Source organism: Colias eurytheme, chromosome 2 (genome assembly GCF_061535395.1).
Source record: "Colias eurytheme isolate Ceu_HAF_F1 chromosome 2, ilColEury1 Martin Lab GWU primary, whole genome shotgun sequence".
Taxonomy (NCBI): Eukaryota; Metazoa; Arthropoda; class Insecta; order Lepidoptera; family Pieridae; genus Colias; species Colias eurytheme.
In genome coordinates this window covers 3,019,875-3,039,453 of record NC_142981.1, presented here as the reverse complement: position 1 = coordinate 3,039,453, position 19,579 = coordinate 3,019,875, and the positions used below count along the sequence as shown (strand labels likewise).

The 19,579-nt window shown below is 31.6% G+C and overlaps 2 protein-coding genes across 3 annotated transcripts in view; one reads left to right on the top strand and one right to left on the bottom strand.

Moving 5' to 3' along the window:
• Positions 1–253: 253 nt before the first annotated feature.
• Positions 254–2,646, top strand: Art3 (arginine methyltransferase 3). Its single transcript, XM_090110710.1, has one exon. The coding sequence runs from the start codon at positions 349–351 to the stop codon at positions 1,900–1,902; it is 1,554 nt and encodes a 517-aa protein (XP_089966836.1). The 5' UTR covers positions 254–348; the 3' UTR covers positions 1,903–2,646.
• A 3,885-nt stretch (positions 2,647–6,531) lies between these two features.
• Positions 6,532–19,579, bottom strand: part of Pde1c (Phosphodiesterase 1c) — a 167,570-nt gene continuing 154,522 nt past the window's right edge. For both annotated transcript variants that reach the window (XM_090110698.1, XM_090110690.1), the window contains 7 exons: positions 16,434–16,550; positions 14,365–14,505; positions 12,369–12,538; positions 8,349–8,574; positions 7,742–8,018; positions 7,491–7,583; positions 6,532–7,193 (listed from right to left, as the gene is read on the bottom strand). In XM_090110698.1, the coding sequence (XP_089966824.1) occupies positions 7,126–7,193; positions 7,491–7,583; positions 7,742–8,018; positions 8,349–8,574; positions 12,369–12,538; positions 14,365–14,505; positions 16,434–16,550 (1,092 nt within the window). In that variant the 3' untranslated portion in view covers positions 6,532–7,125. The remainder of the gene's footprint in view (positions 7,194–7,490; positions 7,584–7,741; positions 8,019–8,348; positions 8,575–12,368; positions 12,539–14,364; positions 14,506–16,433; positions 16,551–19,579) is intronic.

The following is a 19,579-nucleotide window of genomic DNA, read 5'->3' as shown; positions in this document are numbered from 1 at the left end:
TTTAATGTATCGTCGCTGGGATCGTCACAATTAAAATCTTTTTCATATGTTATTCTTATAAAAATAAAATATAAATAAATAAATAATCGAGTAAGGATGAAAAGATAACATGAATTTTTATTTATTAATTTTTTTTGAATAATTTATAAGTTTTTTAATAATAAAAATATTTATTAAACGTTCATGTGACTGTCATTGTCAAAGTTGAAAAACAAATGCGAAATGTCATTTCATTTGTCAATTAAGTCAATTTTATTTACCACATGGTTTTGATAGTTCTGCGAAGTTTTACTTTTTAGATAATAATTTTCTGTTTGAAATTATTGAAAATAGTAACCATAAAAAGCGATGGCTGATGTACCTGACCTTAGTTCCGATGAGGAACATTTTGAAGACGATGAGTGGCAAGAAATGGAAACCAATAATACATCGGTAACATGTTTATTTTGTGCACATGCTCTTCCATCGATCGATGAAGCCGTTTCCCACTGCGAAACGGAGCACGGATTTAAATTGAGTGAATTAAAAGTAAAATTTAATATGGATTGTTATTCATACATCAAGCTAATAAATTACATCAACATTCACAAATCAAGTGCACAAGACATAATGTCCGCAGAAAAGCCTTTGTGGGACAACGAAAGATACTTGAAACCAGTTGAAAATCATGAATGGTTAATGTTCGATTTCGATTCTTTGGCAGACAAGCCAACTTCTCCTAAATCATACCATGCAAATGTCGAAAATGGACTCGTAACTTTATCTCAAGCACATTTTATTGAATTACAACGGACAATACAAACACTGACAGAACAGCTCAAAGAGAGTCAAACGCACCTCCAAATGGCTAAAGAAGATATGAATAAAATGCAACAATCTATGAAAACACTAGTCGAAAGTGGACCACTTAGCAAGGGCGGTGATGTAGTTGTAGATTGTGTATCGAAAGTTCCTCTAGAAAGTGATGAAGGATATTTCAGTAGTTATGCCCATTTCGGTATTCATTATGAAATGTTGTCTGATAAGGTTCGCACAGAGAGTTATAGAGATGCAATACTTAATAATAAGGATACATTTAAAGATAAGGTAGTATTAGACTTGGGCTGTGGTACCGGCATCCTATCAATGTTTGCAGCAACGGCTGGTGCTAAAAAGGTCTATGCGCTTGACCAATCTGATGTTATTTACCATGCAATGGATATCATTAGGGAAAACAAACTTGACAATGTCATACAAACTGTAAAGGGTAGGCTAGAAGATACAAAGTTGGGTGATAAAGTAGATATCATAGTTTCAGAATGGATGGGATATTTCCTTTTATTTGAGGGTATGTTGGATAGTGTTATATATGCCAGAAATCGCTGTTTGAACCCTGGAGGTTTATTATTACCAAATAAATGTAATATAAGTCTTGCAGCGAATGGTGATATGGACACACACAAGAGATTGATCGACTACTGGTCTGATGTATACGGGTATAAAATGAATTGTATGAAATCTGAAGTCGTGCGGGAAGCTACCATAGATGTAGTGTCACAAGAACACATTTTGTCTGAACCATGTGTTGTTAAAGAAATTGATATCTATACATGTACTATTAATGTAATGAACTTTGTGTCTGAGTTCCGGCTGCCAATAACAAAAGATGGTTATTTGACATCTCTGTTGGGATATTTTGATACTTTCTTCGACTTGCCGCAGAGTGTCTCATTTACAACTGGTCCTCATAAAACAGCTACTCATTGGAAACAAACTGTTTTCTTTTTCAAAGATCCCAAAGAAGTAAAACAGGGTGATATTCTAACAGGTAAAATATCTTGCAGTAGACAGAAAAATGATGTGAGATCGCTAGCGGTAGAAATTACTATCTTTGGTAAAATCCATAAGTATATACTTAATTAAGATCGAATTTTTGAAGTATTTTAAACATGAGTGCATTAAAATTATTTCAGTAATATGTGATTAAGAATCCAAGTTGTTGAATGTGAACTTAGATATTGTTAATAATCAAAGAAATTGCATAACTCTCTTTCAATATAGTGTTGACTATTTGATTTATGCTGTTTGACTTTGTTACTCGAGAATTAAGGTTCAATTTGGCTTGCAAATGAAAGAATGTCTTTTTTATTGAGTTGTGTTATTGATCTATTTGCTATAGCCTATATATTTACTTATTATTAGGTGTCTATTTTTTTAAATTTAAATATTAACTGCAATTGAAAGTTAAACTTTCATGATAATGAAATTTAAAAAACTATATTTCACAGTAAAAGAGCTTAGAAATATTCTTATAATAGCCTTTATTATAATAATTAAAAAATATGTAAAAATTGAAATTTTTTTACCTGCATTTCATTAAAATTGTCTTGCCAGCTACTAGTTGTAGAAATATTCATATATTATGGTACCATTTTTATCATCGGAAATTGGAACTGTATTAATTTATCTGTTTTTTAAAAACAAAACAGATAAAATAAAGTTTCTTGTGATGAATCAGCTGTGGTCAACTGGTTCCTTTTTAATTTTTTATAGTGTTCTAAACATATATATAACTAAGCAATGTGAGTGGCTGTGCTTTTATTTTGTACCCACTTTAAAATGTAAATAAATGCTATATCAAATAAATAAAACAATATTCTACGAAAATCTTTATTTCATTTTTCCTTTTACATAGATGTGTCCTACTTATATACATAGAAAAGAATAAAAAAGTACATTTAACTTGTAGGTTTTGAACATAACAATAGGGAGGGTATTTATACATAATAGGAAGCTTGAAAAGGTATTTTTATTGACATAAAACATTATAACTCATTTAGCATTGTTAGGTTAATTCTTACGTAGTATGTAGGATAGGGTATTAAAGTATATCAAACTATTTAAAGGACATTATATTGTTCTTAAAAATAATAGATCTAAGTATATGACATCAATTTATTTCTATTTTCACTATATTAACCATGATGTATTTAAACAATTACTTCGGACTTAAAATTTATTTTAATTACGCTCTTTTCACACTGGCATTTATATTATTGATTATTAACTAATATCTGACTAAATAAAATATCATTTTTTTAACTAATAGAGGTAGACAGGATACTGAGAATTATTAATTAGATCAAGATTAGATCTATTATAATATAAATAAATCAATCAATAATATAAATAAATCAAACTGTTATATCATACAGGACAGAATATGGGAAATTATACACTAATTATACATAAATTGGGTTTCAGTATTCATGAAGAAACGGTCTGCAGGGAATTCACTCATTGTAGAATGTAATCTAAATCATTTTTCATACTATAATGAAAGCCTAATAGTTCGAAACTCTATATTGTCTTAGGCGATCCTCACACTGCCCCGCATCATGCTGCATGTTGCGTGACTGCGTGTTTAACGTTACTTGTAAGTATCTCCGTTTGTATAGAAAACACGCACAGTCCAACACACTGAAAATGCAACCACGCGCGTTGATGCGGATCACGCGCATACACGCGGAGAAACATGCACACCCGCGCGTAGGTGCGGGGCGAGACGCAAGGTATGGCACACCGAATCCCGCAGTGCCGCGCGTGATTTTGAATGGGATTTTGAATTATCGATCGATTTATTAACAAATGACCCATTTAAAGATCTTGTTTGTAAATAAGGATGTACCTTCTATAGGCACGATTTCTTTTAATTTGACCGTACAAAAACCAAACAGTTAGTATAATGGCAGCGTCCTGAATGAGTTCCACACTATTAACAATTTTTATCAAAACTATCGTGATGCTCACACCACAGAGAACGGCGAATAAATGATTAATGAGAGCCGCCGTGCCGTGCGTGAATCTACAAATGCACCTACGCGCGTGAGTGCGCATAAAACCCGCACGATGATGCAGATCTGCACTCCCGCAGGAACGCGCGTAGGTGCTTCGACATGCAACATGCAGCGTGATGCGGGGCAGTGTGAGGATCGCCTTAGATACAATAAAAATAGACGATACTAGACAAAATTATTATTTGTTGTATTTTTTTTTGTCTTAAGTTTAGAGTTATTATTTTACTTGTAAATTTTCTTTGCCCTTTAACTCAAAATAAATGGGTGGTTTCCATTTAATTCCTTTCAAGGTGTTTATAAATGGTTTTATATTGAGAGTAAGATGGCGCTGTTGTGCCTTATTCGCGCAGAATTAAATTTTTCACACGTTGAAAAAAGGTAATATAAATGTTATGTGGGGTAGGAATATCATCTATTAGCTTATAATAAACGTATCTAACATTTCGCTTTTACCTATAAGTGGAAAATATACCGATGAATCTACCGGCTATAAAATAATCACAATTATTATTGTAACAATGTATTTACAGAAGTTGCTTCGTTTTCGTCAGCCATTGCTATAGGGATGAGTGCAGTATTGTAAGCAAAAGTGTATGTACTCAGTGTTTTATATTTTTATTGAATCTAAAACTACATTTTTATAAAGCTATATCCCGATTAGAATGGCGCTTATTGTACATATAATATTATATCATCTATTAAGTACACTAGGTACGATATACATTCCATTAAGTAAGTACTATGATTAATAAATAGATATAAAAGATTTATTATAAATTTCTACGTTAAGCGTAACCGGTTGGTTTAATCCTATCCTTACCATCCCTGGAATTAAATATAGGGACCTAATTTTATGTGATTATGGATTTGATTTGATATTCAAAGGTGTGGTCCCACGTATCTTTTCGGAGTTCTAACAAAATAAAACATTTTTGTTACGTTTCATAAAGTAAAAGTTTTAAATCGGTCATCTTGTACATTCATTACGGATATCTTTGTGATGTTTATTGATTATTATTGATAGGTATATTGTAATGTACTTTGTATTAGTGGTAAATGGCTAACCCTTTATTTTAAGTAGGTATCCATAGCACATTATTATCTGTATGCCAGTGAAGGAACCTATCACTTAAATGCTCCATGGACCAAACTACGAAAAATTGCCAATTAATTCAATAAAAAGGACGGTTTTCTTAATCCGTTCGTATGGTTTCTTCCAATATCAGATCAAGTTATTAAAATGAATCAATGAATGGGATTACCTATTGAGATTTGAGCTTAACTTAAGCTTAGCGTTATACATTATTTGGTAGTATAAAGCAATAAGAAGAAAATACATATAAGGTAGTAACGATAAATATAATTTATCCATTTAAAATAAATATACAAAATGATTTGGTCAAGGAGTATCATCCGTTCCAATCAATAATACAATACAATCAGAAACATTAAAATTAATAAGCGTATTTTTCATAATAATAAGGTTACTAATATAACTAATTTTTACTAATTTAAGTACATAATTATTTATATTACAGAATAGAGACTCTCAAGTCAGAAAGTACTATTTATACTATATAAAGTTTGCTCCGATACCAGCGATTTTATGATACAATAGCCTTATGATTTAAGATAGATTAGTATTAATACAAAAATAGGTAATCATTGCCTTTCAAAAAATTATCTGCAGTTTTTTTGCGCTTCTTTAAATATTAAAATGTGCGTATTATGTGAACAATCTGATTCCGAATTTTTTAACTTTTAGAAAAGCAATGACAATAATAAATGTAGAAAATAGTGCATAGTTTTGAGTAGAGAAGAGATCCATTTTTAATATAGGTCTTATACAACTATTGTTTTGGAATGTCATAGACCAAACATGACGGTCTCAAAGGGCGGGAAAATATTATTTCAAAATATCTTTTTAAGTACAAAGATAAGAAAGGGTAGGGGAAAATTTAAAATTGCCAGTATTCATCATCACCACAGAATACAGATAATTAAATATCTAATTTATATACCAACTATTATTATTGATTGTGATGTCATAGCCCTCAATTTGAGATGGTTGGTCTAATAACGGTTTATTTGTACATTGATTATGATACTTTCCGAAATTAATAAATAGACTGAAGAATTTTACTTCTCTTATATCAAGATTTATAACAAAAAATAATTTACACTATACATTTTTTTTACTAAATTTAGGGTGGCATACGAAGGTCTTCATGTAAGAAGGTTGCGATGGCAATATGATTATATTATAACTACGACTACTTCAATAATTATTCGTTATGATAAACTTTAAATAGTCAATTTCATATAATATTTATAATACAAATAGCTACAACATAAAACAGACAACCAGCTATTTACGAAATAAACATTACGATTACATCTATATATTTTTACGTAAATCATTTACAAATAAATTAAATTGCTTCATATTTGTATAATAATTAATAAACAACATAAATAACTATAAACAAACAAATTTAATACGAGGCCTGCTCGCACGACAAAATACTAGTAAGCTAAAGTAACATTTTGCTAAATATTTTAAATGCGAGACCGTATTCAAAATTATACCATTTATATTATTATTTTTACATTTTAACACAATTTTTTGCCGTGAAAATAGCAAGCCATAGCAAATCAATAACACAAGATTTGATTGTAAATTATTGATACCAATGTCTATGGCAAGGATATTTTTTCGTCTGCATCTGTAGATAAAATTATAAGTCATCTGTCAAGCATTTAAAATGTTCAGTAAAACAAAATTAACTAGGTAGTAATTATTATTAATACACCTACCGATGACCGCTCTGCAGTACATTATCTAATCGAATATAACTCACTACGTTGTCTTCCAAAGAGAATTTATACAATGTATATATGATTTTTAAACTTATCTTATGTTGTGAATATAATGAACTATAATATTCCTCACTTGGGAACATTTTTTCTTCCATTGGGCAGCGTTGGCCCAACAAATGATCCTCCATGTTTGCCGCCATTACGGCAATTATGAATATACACCTACAATGAAGGCCGATCATAGACTTTAAGGCCCTCTACACTATCGTGGTTGCCTCTACTCGCCCAACGCTGCCCATTGTGAAGAGGGCCCATGACATAACACTAACCAAAATATAGTTCATTGTACCCATAACTTTGTGCGTACAACGATAGCGTGAAGCGAACAACTAGCCTACTTCTTATTCAACAGCGAATGCAGCATGCTGTAACAACTATTCCTAACGCTATTTACAAAGGTGGCTAAATATTATTCGTCCGGCTGCTGTGGCTGTGTCCCGTTCGTCTCCTCTTCAAGGCGGGCTCGCGCTTCGGCATCTGAAAAATGATATAAATATATTTCATGAAAAACTAGATCGCCTTCAAATGGCCTGAACTTCAAATAAAAAAAAAGAAACATCAAAATCGGTCGAAAGTACACTCACGAAAAAGTTGATACCTTTTTGTTGAAACCTTTTTTACCTACGAATATTTTCTTCAAGTGTTTAAAAAAAACCAATATTTGTTGAAATAAAATATTCTCAACTTTTCGCTATTATCTTCGTAATATTTCTCCATGCTCTAGAGTCTACATAAACGCATAAAATATTCCAATAAACATTTTATTGCCAGTACCTTTCGCCGCTTGTTCCTTCCAAATCTTTTTGTTGTCCATGAGGCAGGCAACCCACGGCTTCTTGATCTTGAATTTAGAATTGGCTTCAGCACCTGTAATTATTGAAGTACCGAAACATTATTATGAAAAGGTATCAATCGTTGCCTTTGCAATTTGCATAGATATTTTTGCAACAAGAAAGTTTCGACTCAATAAAGGGTTTATAAGTTTTACAGAATTCGACAGACAAAGATAAAGGAACCTGAGCTACCTGTAGATTCCTCATTAATAGGGTCTTTATTAGCAGTACTCGTGGAATTCTTGGTATTCGAATGCAGAGGTCCCAAAATGCATTCCAGCATATCAGCACATACACCCATACTAGGTTCTACGATGAAATCTATGAAGCCGATCTGCGACTCCGCTACGAGTGTGTTGTTTCTGTCACAAAGGGGACTGAAGGGAAGCCCCAGTTCCCTCTCTTTGTCTCCTTGGAGGAAGAATTCGTCGAGCAGGCTCATCGTCCATCGGTGGTGGAGATCCCAACGCTGTAATGTGGAAAGAAAGAGGTTGTAATAAATAAGTCAGGAATAAAGAATCTCTTTTTGTGTAGAAACTGGCGTATTAAGAAAGTGGCCATCAATTCTGTAAATCAAGCCAGAAAAAATAATGTTGTATTAAACTCCTGCTGTTGGTCGAAATAACTGTCGTTATGCAAAATTGGTCTAGTCATTTTTTAATTAAAGTATGTAGTTGTCTTTTCTTTTAAAGTAAACTTCTTCATTTAACATTACATTGGTCACATTACGTACGCCTACGCATTTTCTATTAAATTTCATTAGGCAGTTTCATTAAAAGTTAAATGAAGAGGAAATTACCTTTGCAGGATGTGAAATATCACAGCAATGTAGCACCAGCGATACGGCCTTCGACTTATCCACGGTTGGTTCGGCGAGCGTCAGCAGGGACCGCATGTTCTTTAGCTGCTGGAAGTGGAACGACATGTCCGTCGCCAGCACCATGTCGATGACCAGTGTGCGGAACTCTCGGAACTCGTCCCGGGACAGATTGAGGAGTATGTTGTTTTCTTCTTCACGCATCAATCTGGAATTTAACATAAATGGTTTAGGTACTATGTTTATTTTGTGATATTTGAATCGTGTGATGTATTAAATAATCTTATAAATAATATTAGAATCGTTCTCGTTGAACAAAATTCCCCAAACAATGTTGTTTACTTTCGTTGCTTATTTATTTTTTTTTACGAAATCTGCAGTCAAATTTATGTCAATTATGTTATTTATTTATTTAGGTATGTTATTTATGATCATCATAAAGGGAAACGTCCATTCTTATAAAGGTAAGATATATCGTTTAAGTTCAAACATAACATTAGGTATGTGAATTTGTAAAAAAAATGATGCTAAGTAAATACAAGCTTTCATCGACTATAACCTTTTATATTACTCAAAGGTTATTATTGATCTCACGCTTAATATAAATAAAATTAAAACATTTTATTTTAACATTATTTTAGTTTTAATCCAGCAAATAAAAAGAATAAGAACCTGATATCCTCGAGTCAATTATTTTTAAAAGCCTCTTGGGATTTAGTTTCGTAATTTGAATGTTCGAGGTCAAGCTAATCCAATTTCAACCAACATGTCGACCGTTTGGCTGACAAAGGGTAATTGGGAACTTTTCTATCGGCTATGTGTAATTAAACGTCAATTGTTTTCTATTGAACTTGCTTCGAACGTGAATTGGTGAAAGGAAATTAAGGCCTACTTTAGGCCCGTCACCGCAAGAATTTGGTGAAGAAATTGGCAAACTTTCCATCCACATGAATGCATTGAAACCAAAGTTGGTGAATGACAATAAAACCCCGAGTGAGCGAAAAATGTATGTATAATAAATTGTCATTATAAAGTAAGTATTATGGTAAGTACTTCTTTGATAAATTTGCCTCAGCGAAATGAAATTCTATGCTAAATATTGCAAGAACTGAAAAATATGTTACGGTTTAGAGGAAAAGATTGGATTGATTCGTTTTAACTTCAATATTAACTTCTGCTTTATTTGAATCTTACTTAACAGTAAATTCAAGCGCTTCCAACAAAAGTTACAAAATATACACATTAACGAGATGTGCCCTACGGATTCACTCGTAGGTCATTTAAATGCTATGATCACCAATAGATGAGCTAATTTTTACACTAATGTTATTACATCCAAATTTCTGCCATGTTTGAGTGGTGTTAGCATTACAGACTCAAATTAGTGTTAATATACATTGATCCTTTCATTACTTAGAATAGTTTTTAAATTAGATAAAGTTTCACATTTATAATCAGTCCTAAAGCCACTACACAATAGATTTCTATTATACTTGTATACTAACTAGATATACTACTACACTATACATATCTACGATGCTATTGAATGGATGCTGTGGCCTGTGATTAACTATTCTCCCCCTAATTACGTATTAGCCATATTGTTCTCAACATTTACCATCACATGTTATTAGGCTCTAATTAGTTGAGCCTTCATTAACAAATAATTTGCTGTAAATGCCAGATTTTATTTTCAAACTTCATTGAAAATTCACAGACGCTACGAAAATCTTTCAGCTCATTAATTAAATATAAGAATAAAATGTAATATAATCGTAAATGTACGTAGGTTAACTTCCTACTATCAATTAATGAAATAGATAGGTACCTACTTACCTATTAAAAAAAACAATCACGCAATGAGGGTCTTTAATCAATGAGTATTTATAAGACGAATTATATAGGTCATTTTCGACTTAAAGGTGAATTTCGCTAAATAAGGTCAATAAAAAATTAATAAACATTTTACAGAAAACACTTTGAATTATCTCATTACAATATCAAAGGTAAGTTCGATATTATTCATATTCCTCGATGTCGCATAAATTATTCTATGCCCAAGTTGAAAGACGATTTATATTATAATATATCCATTCACTCAATAATTTATCACGACTCTTCGATTGATGGATGGTGGAAGAACGATGAAAATTAGAGAGCCAATGTATAGAAATTTCCACTTTAAACGAAATTCCTTGTAAAATTAGCCTGTTTACGACTTTATTTTAAAAGCTAATTTTAAATATAACGATTTCTGGTAACAATGTTTTAATTAAACTTACGGTAATTAAAACATTTTTTTGGCTTCGTTGCGTAAATTAATTTTAATTAAAAATCGTTTTATTGACGGAGTTAGAATTATTTTTTATGTATTAACTTGAGATTATATTGGTCCAAGGTATTAATTATAATTATTGTGTAAATTAGTGACTTATTAAAAAATCGATGTATTTTAGGAGCATAACCAGCAGAAGAACCTCCTTATGGTTACCGACTATATTATTATGTAACACAAGAAATTATCGAAAATAGGAAATATGTCTCTACGATAGGTACGGTCTTTATAGAAGTCAAGAAAATTGTACTTATTGCCAATTACCCTTCAGTCGTTTTTCAATAAAATTAATTAAATTTTCATCACTAAACAAACAAACAAAAACACTCAAAAGCAAATAGTACTATTTACTATTTACGTAAAAGCCGAAAACTAATTTCCAATAAGCAACAAGCCCTCAGGTAACACCCATTTTCAAAGGCTCTTGTTAAAATTCATTGATCTTACGTATATCAATTTTGGTTAAATTCAATTACAAATTTAAATGCCGACCTTGTGTAATGTTATGTTGGTGAAGATATTGAAATTTACAGTCTTCTGCTTAAGTAACAATCAAAATTATATTCCAAAATCTTACGTAAGTAAAGACCCATTTACATGATGCCATTTTCTTGTACACGGGAAATAATTGAGTGAGATGTTTCTAATTATTAATATTCTACAGAGTTTGCAAGATAGTGAAAAATATGTATAGGAGATAAAATATGATATAAAATGCACAGTAAAGTGGAGTGGTCGCTTCTTTGTAGCGTGTGAAGTGAAGTCAGTGATCTTTCAAGATTTTGTATAGCTAGTCGATTCTTTAGAAAATATAACCAAGCAAAGTTTGCTCGATCGTTAAAAACTGCTATAAATTTTCTCCATCAAAACAAATGCATTTCGTCGCAACACAGAAAATATCTTGATTTTATAATGTTGAATTTATAGACGCCAATAAAGTATCGCAAATTCGATTTAGCGTTCACAAAGTGTTAAAAGAAGCGAGACCCCGGGGGAAATTATATCCCGTTACAAAAAATCCAGTCTCTTGTTCGTGAGATATTCGGAATTTTTATCGTTTAGCTTTGAAGGGGACGAAAATGTCACTATTGTTGCTACCGAAGTTTTTGGAATATCAAATAGCTTCGCACTGAGAGAATGAAAAATTTTATCAATTATTTGTCTCGATGGACATCTCAGCAGACGAGCTTAGCGAATTACTTGAATACGACAACAAATGAAGTTACATAGAACAATTGCCTATAAATTTCATGATAACGTCTTGCAAACGTGATGAAGATTTCCTTCCTAAGTGACGTTATGTTAATTTCTGTAGAGTTTTAATAACTATTCCTGATAATTATAATGGAACGCTGCATTTAGATCAAAATATGAATATAGAGCTAGAGCTGCAAGAACATTATTTCGTGATTTTTTAGTGAAATAAGAACATTGCATATAATCTTTTCGAACGCACTAAGAACAACGAAAGTAAAAACATACACGCTCTACGCCTGTTTACATTAAAATAATTATTCATAGTGAGCTTTCACTCGTTTTATGTAAATGCACTGAAAGAGGTCTATCTTTTCTGTATTATTTTTTAAGTTCAAGGCACGATAGACTTACTATACATATAGTATAATATACCTATGTACTATAAAAGAAACAAAAACAAAAGATCCTACCTGAAAGCAGCACTAATATGATGGTTCTCCAGCACGGCTCGGTCGTTGTATAACAAGGCGGTATCCGAGCCAGACATGACGTGGAAGTTGTTCGTGGTGCCCGTGTGCTCGAAGTCGTGGACTATCGCCGCTACCAACGTGGCGAAGATTTCTAGATCTGATAGCCAGTTCTGGAACGATATTTGTATGTTGAGGCCATTAAAAAAATGGTAAGGATTTGGTACAAAATGTTTGTATATCTTGTCAATCTACCTTTTATCTACATTTTAGGCATAGTTATAGGTATTTGATCATTCCTAGAAACTATTATTTTTCATAATATAAATTTAAATTCTAATTTTTTATAGTGAGAAAAGAGGCAAAAGAATATATATATGTATTTACAGCAGCTAATTATTTTACGACAAGAAATAAAACTGGAACGAATGCCGATGCTTGGGTGAAACATCAATTAAGACTGACATGACACATATTTTGCATATTCTTTGTTAAATAAAGACGCTTGATTTAATTACAATCCCATAAAAGCATATCGAATGAAACAATATTGTTGGATGTTCTCCAAAGAGAATTCATGAGCGTATAAAAGAATAAAAATTCCTTTAGGAACATAAAACAAAGACGGTTTACTTTAATATGTATTATTCGACCAAGCCAACTAGACGCTCGGGTGGAATGCGGCCTCCCCGCCCGCTTACCGCCTCAGGTACCGCGTTCGCCTTAGTACGGTTCGCAGCATCGACGCATTCGTACGTTTCGCATCGCTAGTTATTTCTGTACTTTTTATTGAAATCGTTAAATCTTGTTATTGACTGTTAAGTTTTTTGTTGTTATTTGTTTAAGTTTTACTGTGTTGTTATTCCTATGAATAGCCCTCGAAATGGGGAAAAATAAGACTATTCATAGCGGAGAGCGAACAGTGATATTACGAGTGTTACATTTTTTGCTATCTGTACCCGAGACATGGGCGGGTGACGTCACAGTTGAAAAGGGTCTAGTTGGCTTGGTCACGTAGTATGTAGATGAAGGCGAGTTAGTTTGAATAAATTACGCAAATTGCAACACTTGTCGTAGGGACATTCTGAAGAACGGAATTGATGTTTTGGGCATTTGCCAATACCGTCCAATGAACTATTGTCGACATTTTACAGTATACATGAATTTAGACCAATTGGGTACGGAATTTATGGCGTAATAATGGGAGAGGTCAACTGCATTACTTAGTCTCAACAACGAATGAAGTGATGCATTATAATGTATTAAGGAAGGCCGCAAAAGCAAAATTATAAGGCTAATTAAATAAATATTTTACTCTTAAAAAAATCACAATATATTCCAGGTACATATTAAAATAAATGAAGAAAAGTCTGAATCTCTTATCGCTTATCCATTAAATTTCCACCCCTATACAAATCATAATATGAATATTCCTTAACGTGATAATACAGACAGACATAAATTTTTTCGTATCAACTTTAACAATTAGTGTTTTTAATCATGTCCGATTTTCACTGGAAAAAATCAAACGGCGCTTGTGACAAGTTTAGGAGGGTTGGAATCTAATACCCTTGATTCTTGATTTCTTTTTAAAAACGTTGGAAATATTACATTTCTTAATTATGTCCAGGAAAACATCTGCCATTAGGGACAGATTCACTTTTAAAAGAAGAAGAAGAATATTATCTTAATGCAAAAGATTTATCACCAAAAATAATAGGTGTTTTAATAGATAGTGATTCAAGAGGAAGGTACATGCATAATTGCACCCGAGCGAACCGGGACGGGTCATTAGTACATATAACTATTACAAATTATTCTAATCCATAATATTTATAAGGAGTCCTATATTATCGTAGATGTAAAAGCATGTCTATCAAGTTTCACCTGACTCCTGAGTCATCTGCTCAAAGCATTATTAATGCCAGAGCAACACACATACAAAAACATAATTGAAAAACATAACCCCCCTTCGCAGACGGGTAAAAACATAACGTACCATGAGCCCAGTCTGGCACAGCATATAATGCACGGTTTGAGCGACGTCAGCTGCATGCAGATTATTGTGGTACGGGTTGTGAAACTTGCAGTAGCCTTCTTCTATCCGACTAAGGAAATTCTCTAGCGTTGGAGGTTGGACCTGTAAGAATAGTCATGGTATAAGAACTGTGGTAAACGAGATTCAGAGGCAAGTAAGTTGAAATAAATGTCGAGTAAGTTGAACTACCTAATTGTTCAACTCTTAAAATCCAACTTACAAAATTTTCGTCGTATTATTTGCATTCAGTTAGGTATGCATAATGAATTACCTTTTTTTGGATCAACTGCTTAATAATTATTTCGAAGTGTTTGTTTAATAGTATGATTTATTTTTTAATTTAAATGTCTATCTGGCAGAATTTATAGTAGAAATTTTATGTAATATGTAATATACATAAATTCCATGTATTGCTTCGTTTTAAGTTTTCAATTCTAATGCATTTTCTAATAAATAAACGAAGGCATCTCAATCAATCAAACTGCACAGATAATGTTGATAAAAAAGCGCCAATCTGATAGGGAGTAAAGAAGATAAATGATATTGTCTTTCAAGAAAATCACTCTAATAGGGTTGTAAAAACGCCATTGCACCACTACGTAGTTATATAATTATATTTAACGTTGTAATGAAAAAAAATACGTGTGGCACTCGAGGACTGTCACGGTAAACCGTAAAGCTATTGCATTGCATCGCATCGCTGTGCCGGTTGGAGTGGGGGGTGTTAGGTTTTTTCGTTACTGAATTTTTACATTCAGTCGCCGCGCTCAAAGTATCAGATAAAAGCTATGAAATAGCTTAAAAAATCAATTTCCACTCTAGTATGTAATTCAATTTCAATTGTAATAACAGCTATTGTAAAGAAACTTTAGTTTAGTAAGCTGCATGTTATTATTGTCCAAGATATCAATCGTAGATATATATTATGTGATTCGAAAAAAAATATTGCAAGGCTTTCAGTAAAGTAAAATTGATTTAAAACTTATACAATTCTATTTCTTTTTATCATAAGATTTCCTAGGTATGCTCAATTATTCACTCATTTTATAAAGTAAACGGAATGTGTAATAAAATAAACTGAAATCTTATTCTCTTATTTTTAGCCATCATTCACAAGTTGCTTATAAACATTTAACGTAAGAGCTGAGACAAAAGTTTCTTTGCATATGCTAAGTCTTATGAATACAAGAATGTTTAAGATTGAAATTTTCCAGAAAGTTTTTCTTGAAAGTAATAACCGTTTACACGAATATTCAAGATAAAATTACAACATTAGAGGTGGCTTATAATTTTTCAACTTATTAATTATTTCACTAAACATCTCACGAATTCAATAGTTTTTGGAATACAAAATACTTTTACGAAATATGCGCGCTACAAACGAAGAATTCAGAAGTGTCTGATAAAAAAACTTTTAACGAGTTATCGGAGTCTATTAAAAGTTACAAGTTATTAACGATTTTAATAGATGTTTATTTAGAGTTTTGTTCCAGGTTCAAATAACTTTTGTATCTCATATTTCATAGTATAAATCTCTTTTTATGATGAGCGCAGCGGTAGAAAGGGATTTTGATTGTTCGGAAAGATTTATAAAACGTAAAGAGATATTGAAATAACGAACCTTGTTATTTTTGTTCTTGAAAAGTGCATATTTCTATTGATTGTTGTCAAAATAATATGCTAGATATTTCTTTATAAACAACATTTTATCTTGTTTTTATGTACATGAAACTATATACTACAGTATATACCGAAACAAATCGACAGAGATATCAAATCGACACGTAAGAACATAATCTAGTAGATATTATTATATTCGTATATACCTAAAGTGTTCTCAGTACGTAGGTAGGTATTATAATATGTTTATGTAAGCGTAAATATACATTTATAATGTGCATGTACCTATGTATCCAAGCTTCATTATACATATTTTCCCAATCCTTAAAATGTTCATATATTTATTGCAATATTGTTTCTTTTCGAGTAGACTTATAAAAACTAATGTTATACCATTACGACAAACATACCTTAAACTTGTGTATCATGCCGTATCTATTTAACAGTTCGTATCCCAGATATTTAACGGGGTAGCCCGCTGATGCCTCGTGTAACGCAAACACGTCGAAGGACCATTCATCCAGTGTCTGAAACAGAAGAATTGCTTTAGTATGTGTGGTTGTAATTGATACTTCCAAAATAGGTCGGGTTATAACTACATTTTAAGATGTATGTAGTGTCTTTCTAGTCTTGTCGATTACCTAATTATTATAGCTATAATGTACCTACTTTAATAAAATATGAAGCGCATTTTTCTTCTAAATAAACTTCAACTTTTCGCTGTTTTAAAATGGAATCAATACGTGTATTTTCTTTTAAGATTTTAGCAGATTACATAATAGTTACTAGTTAGATACCTATATAAATCAAATAAATAATTATTGACTGAAAAAACAAGATGATGTAATTTGAAAGACACAATTGTAATACTGAAAAAATATACCCATGCAAAATGTTCCCTATTTATTGACGCTGAAATGTTCATCAAACAATTTTTATAAAAGTATGCTGTTCAGTGTCACTCTTAACTTTACAAAGTTTATCTCAAGCGTATAAAAAGCATTTATTATATTTTACATCCAGTTAAACTATTCAAACTAGAAAGTACTGAAGCGAGCAATAACTAAGTGAGAACTTAACTCAAACGAAGCCTCTAATATAAGTTAGAGGATTGCTTTGGAACTTTATCCGTCTTTTGAACTGGCATATTGCTTAGATTTAATATGAATTGTGGTAAGGCAATATAGGACTTCATATAAATGGACTAGAATTGATTGTTTTGTGGGGTTAATAATAAATTTTGTATGAGTTCGATTCATACACGAAATGATTTGTAGATCTATTAGATTTTTGATTTAATTCGTAAATATATGATTTCGACATAGTTTTTGGGTGAAGTAGCGATGGCAAAGGATTAGCTCGAGCTGATCTGAACCATCCTTTAAACAAGAACAGATTGGTTACCGCAATAGGATTTGCACAAAATAAAAATAATGGTTTTTGATATTTATATCAATAAATCTTTATTATTAGCCTGAATAAATTTCTGAAATAGTATGTAAATCCATAGACATCTTACATTTATACACAGGAGCATAAAAATTCTAGGTTTGAAAGCGTTAGAAATATGAGCCAACTGTTGGTTGACAATAATTTTACGTTTGAAGCAAAAAGGCACGTATATGCCATATGTTATAAAAGTTAGACCTTTATTCACATAGAAATAGAAGGGATATCGCACAAATATTTAAAATACGAAGTATTTGTAAGTAATACAATTTCACATTTTTTAAACCTATGCTTATTTTTAAAAACAGTTCACTTAATTTTGGTGTAATCATGATGAAATTCATCATTTATTTTGTAATATAACTCGGAACGAAGACCAACGGAAAATTATTATAAAAATAAAGGATAAAGGTATAAAAGAAAAGTCAATTCACTACACAATTTATATGAAAACATAAATACGTTTCAACTTCTTCAAACAATTCTTGTTTACTTGTCAAGAACTATTTAGGATTTAAAAGCCTCCCAGACCGTTCTATTTATACGTCCATTCATTTGTACAGTGTTTAGTTTCACAATAATTCCTCGGCTTTTGTTAAACCGCTGACATTGCGTGTTTCAAGACCCATTTGTTGAAGGGATTTATGTGCGTACAATTTAAGAGCACATGCCAAGTAAAGTATGTGGGACGGCTCATGTAAATAGCTTGAATAAGGGCTGAAAAAAATGACTACTTAGATAAAAATAAAATACTATTTATACTAGTTTTATATCAGTTCGCACAATACACGCGTTAAATGTAACAATTAAACATATTATTAAAAAAAATATAAATATTATTAAGCCAATTTAGAAGGGCCAATTTCGAATCCTTGATTAAAATTTATTCCTCGAATATCATGTTAAACAACCATTTCAAAATTAATGTGCTCTAATAATTGCTCTTTTATATTACAGGCGATAAATTTTATACTTTATTGTACGTATATGTTTTAACCGAAGTTTGAAAAATCGGCTATATGAAAAATAAAAGCTGACAAGGACTGGTATCGTAAATTGACACGGTCCCAGTGGGAGTTGAATTAAGTCTACGAGATAAATGATATTATTTCTACTGAATACATAAAAGTTTTCTTTAAAAAAAATGCTCAAAAAGCTCCATATTCGCTTGGAAGCTGAGATCTACAGATAGATAAACATTTATATGTGCAATTTATTTAGGAAATTAACGATCCTCGTTTTCGTTGCTTTAAAAATAAATATAAATTACAGCAGTAAAAATCGTGTAATTGTTGTTGGAATCAAGCCATTTATTGCTATTTATTCAAATTAGGTATTGTATATTCTCGTAACGTTATTAAAGGGTTTTTATATGCTTAAGTAGTTTCGCTATTAATTAATCTTAATAATATATTATGAAGATTGTAGATATATCTCACATACAGACAGATACCTTATACGATTAATAAAAATGAATATTAATATATTTCCACAGGGCACAGCATGCCATTTATTTTTATGAAGGTAATATAATATTATAGAATCCTTAAAAATCATTTGACATTAAATAGCAATATAATTAAAACACTCTATCCATCGGTCAAGCGACTTCTATCCACAAACCACATGAGTATCCTTGTACAAATAATTAATTATGCAATCACGGAGCCATTACTGAATTAGAACTTAATTATCTAGTTTAATTACAACAAAGAACCATAATCAAATTGTTCCGAATAGATGAACCAGTAATTGTGTGACCGGCTGTAAATAATTAAGGCCGAATTTTTACCTATCTCCATTAAAAATACATCACAATGGTTGTATGTAAGAAAGTATAAAAAAAAGACGTGTGGCACTCGGGGACTGCCGCGGTAAAGTATGCTATGCCTTCAAGCCACACCTCTGTGCCCGTCGGAGTGGGGAGCGTGAGGTTTTTTCGTTACGGAATTTCTGGATTCGGTCCCCGCGCTCAAGGCCCGTGATAGAAACTTTGCAATAGCTTAAAAAGAAATGAATAAATAATAACAAAAAGGAGCACTAAAATCATAGGAACTATTTAGTAATACATAATACATATTATGTTACTCAAGTAGGAACATGAATA

Excerpts from the sequence above, each read along its gene's own strand:
- Art3 (XM_090110710.1), top strand. The coding sequence starts at position 349 with ATGGCTGATGTACCTGACCTTAGTTCCGATGAGGAACATTTTGAAGAC.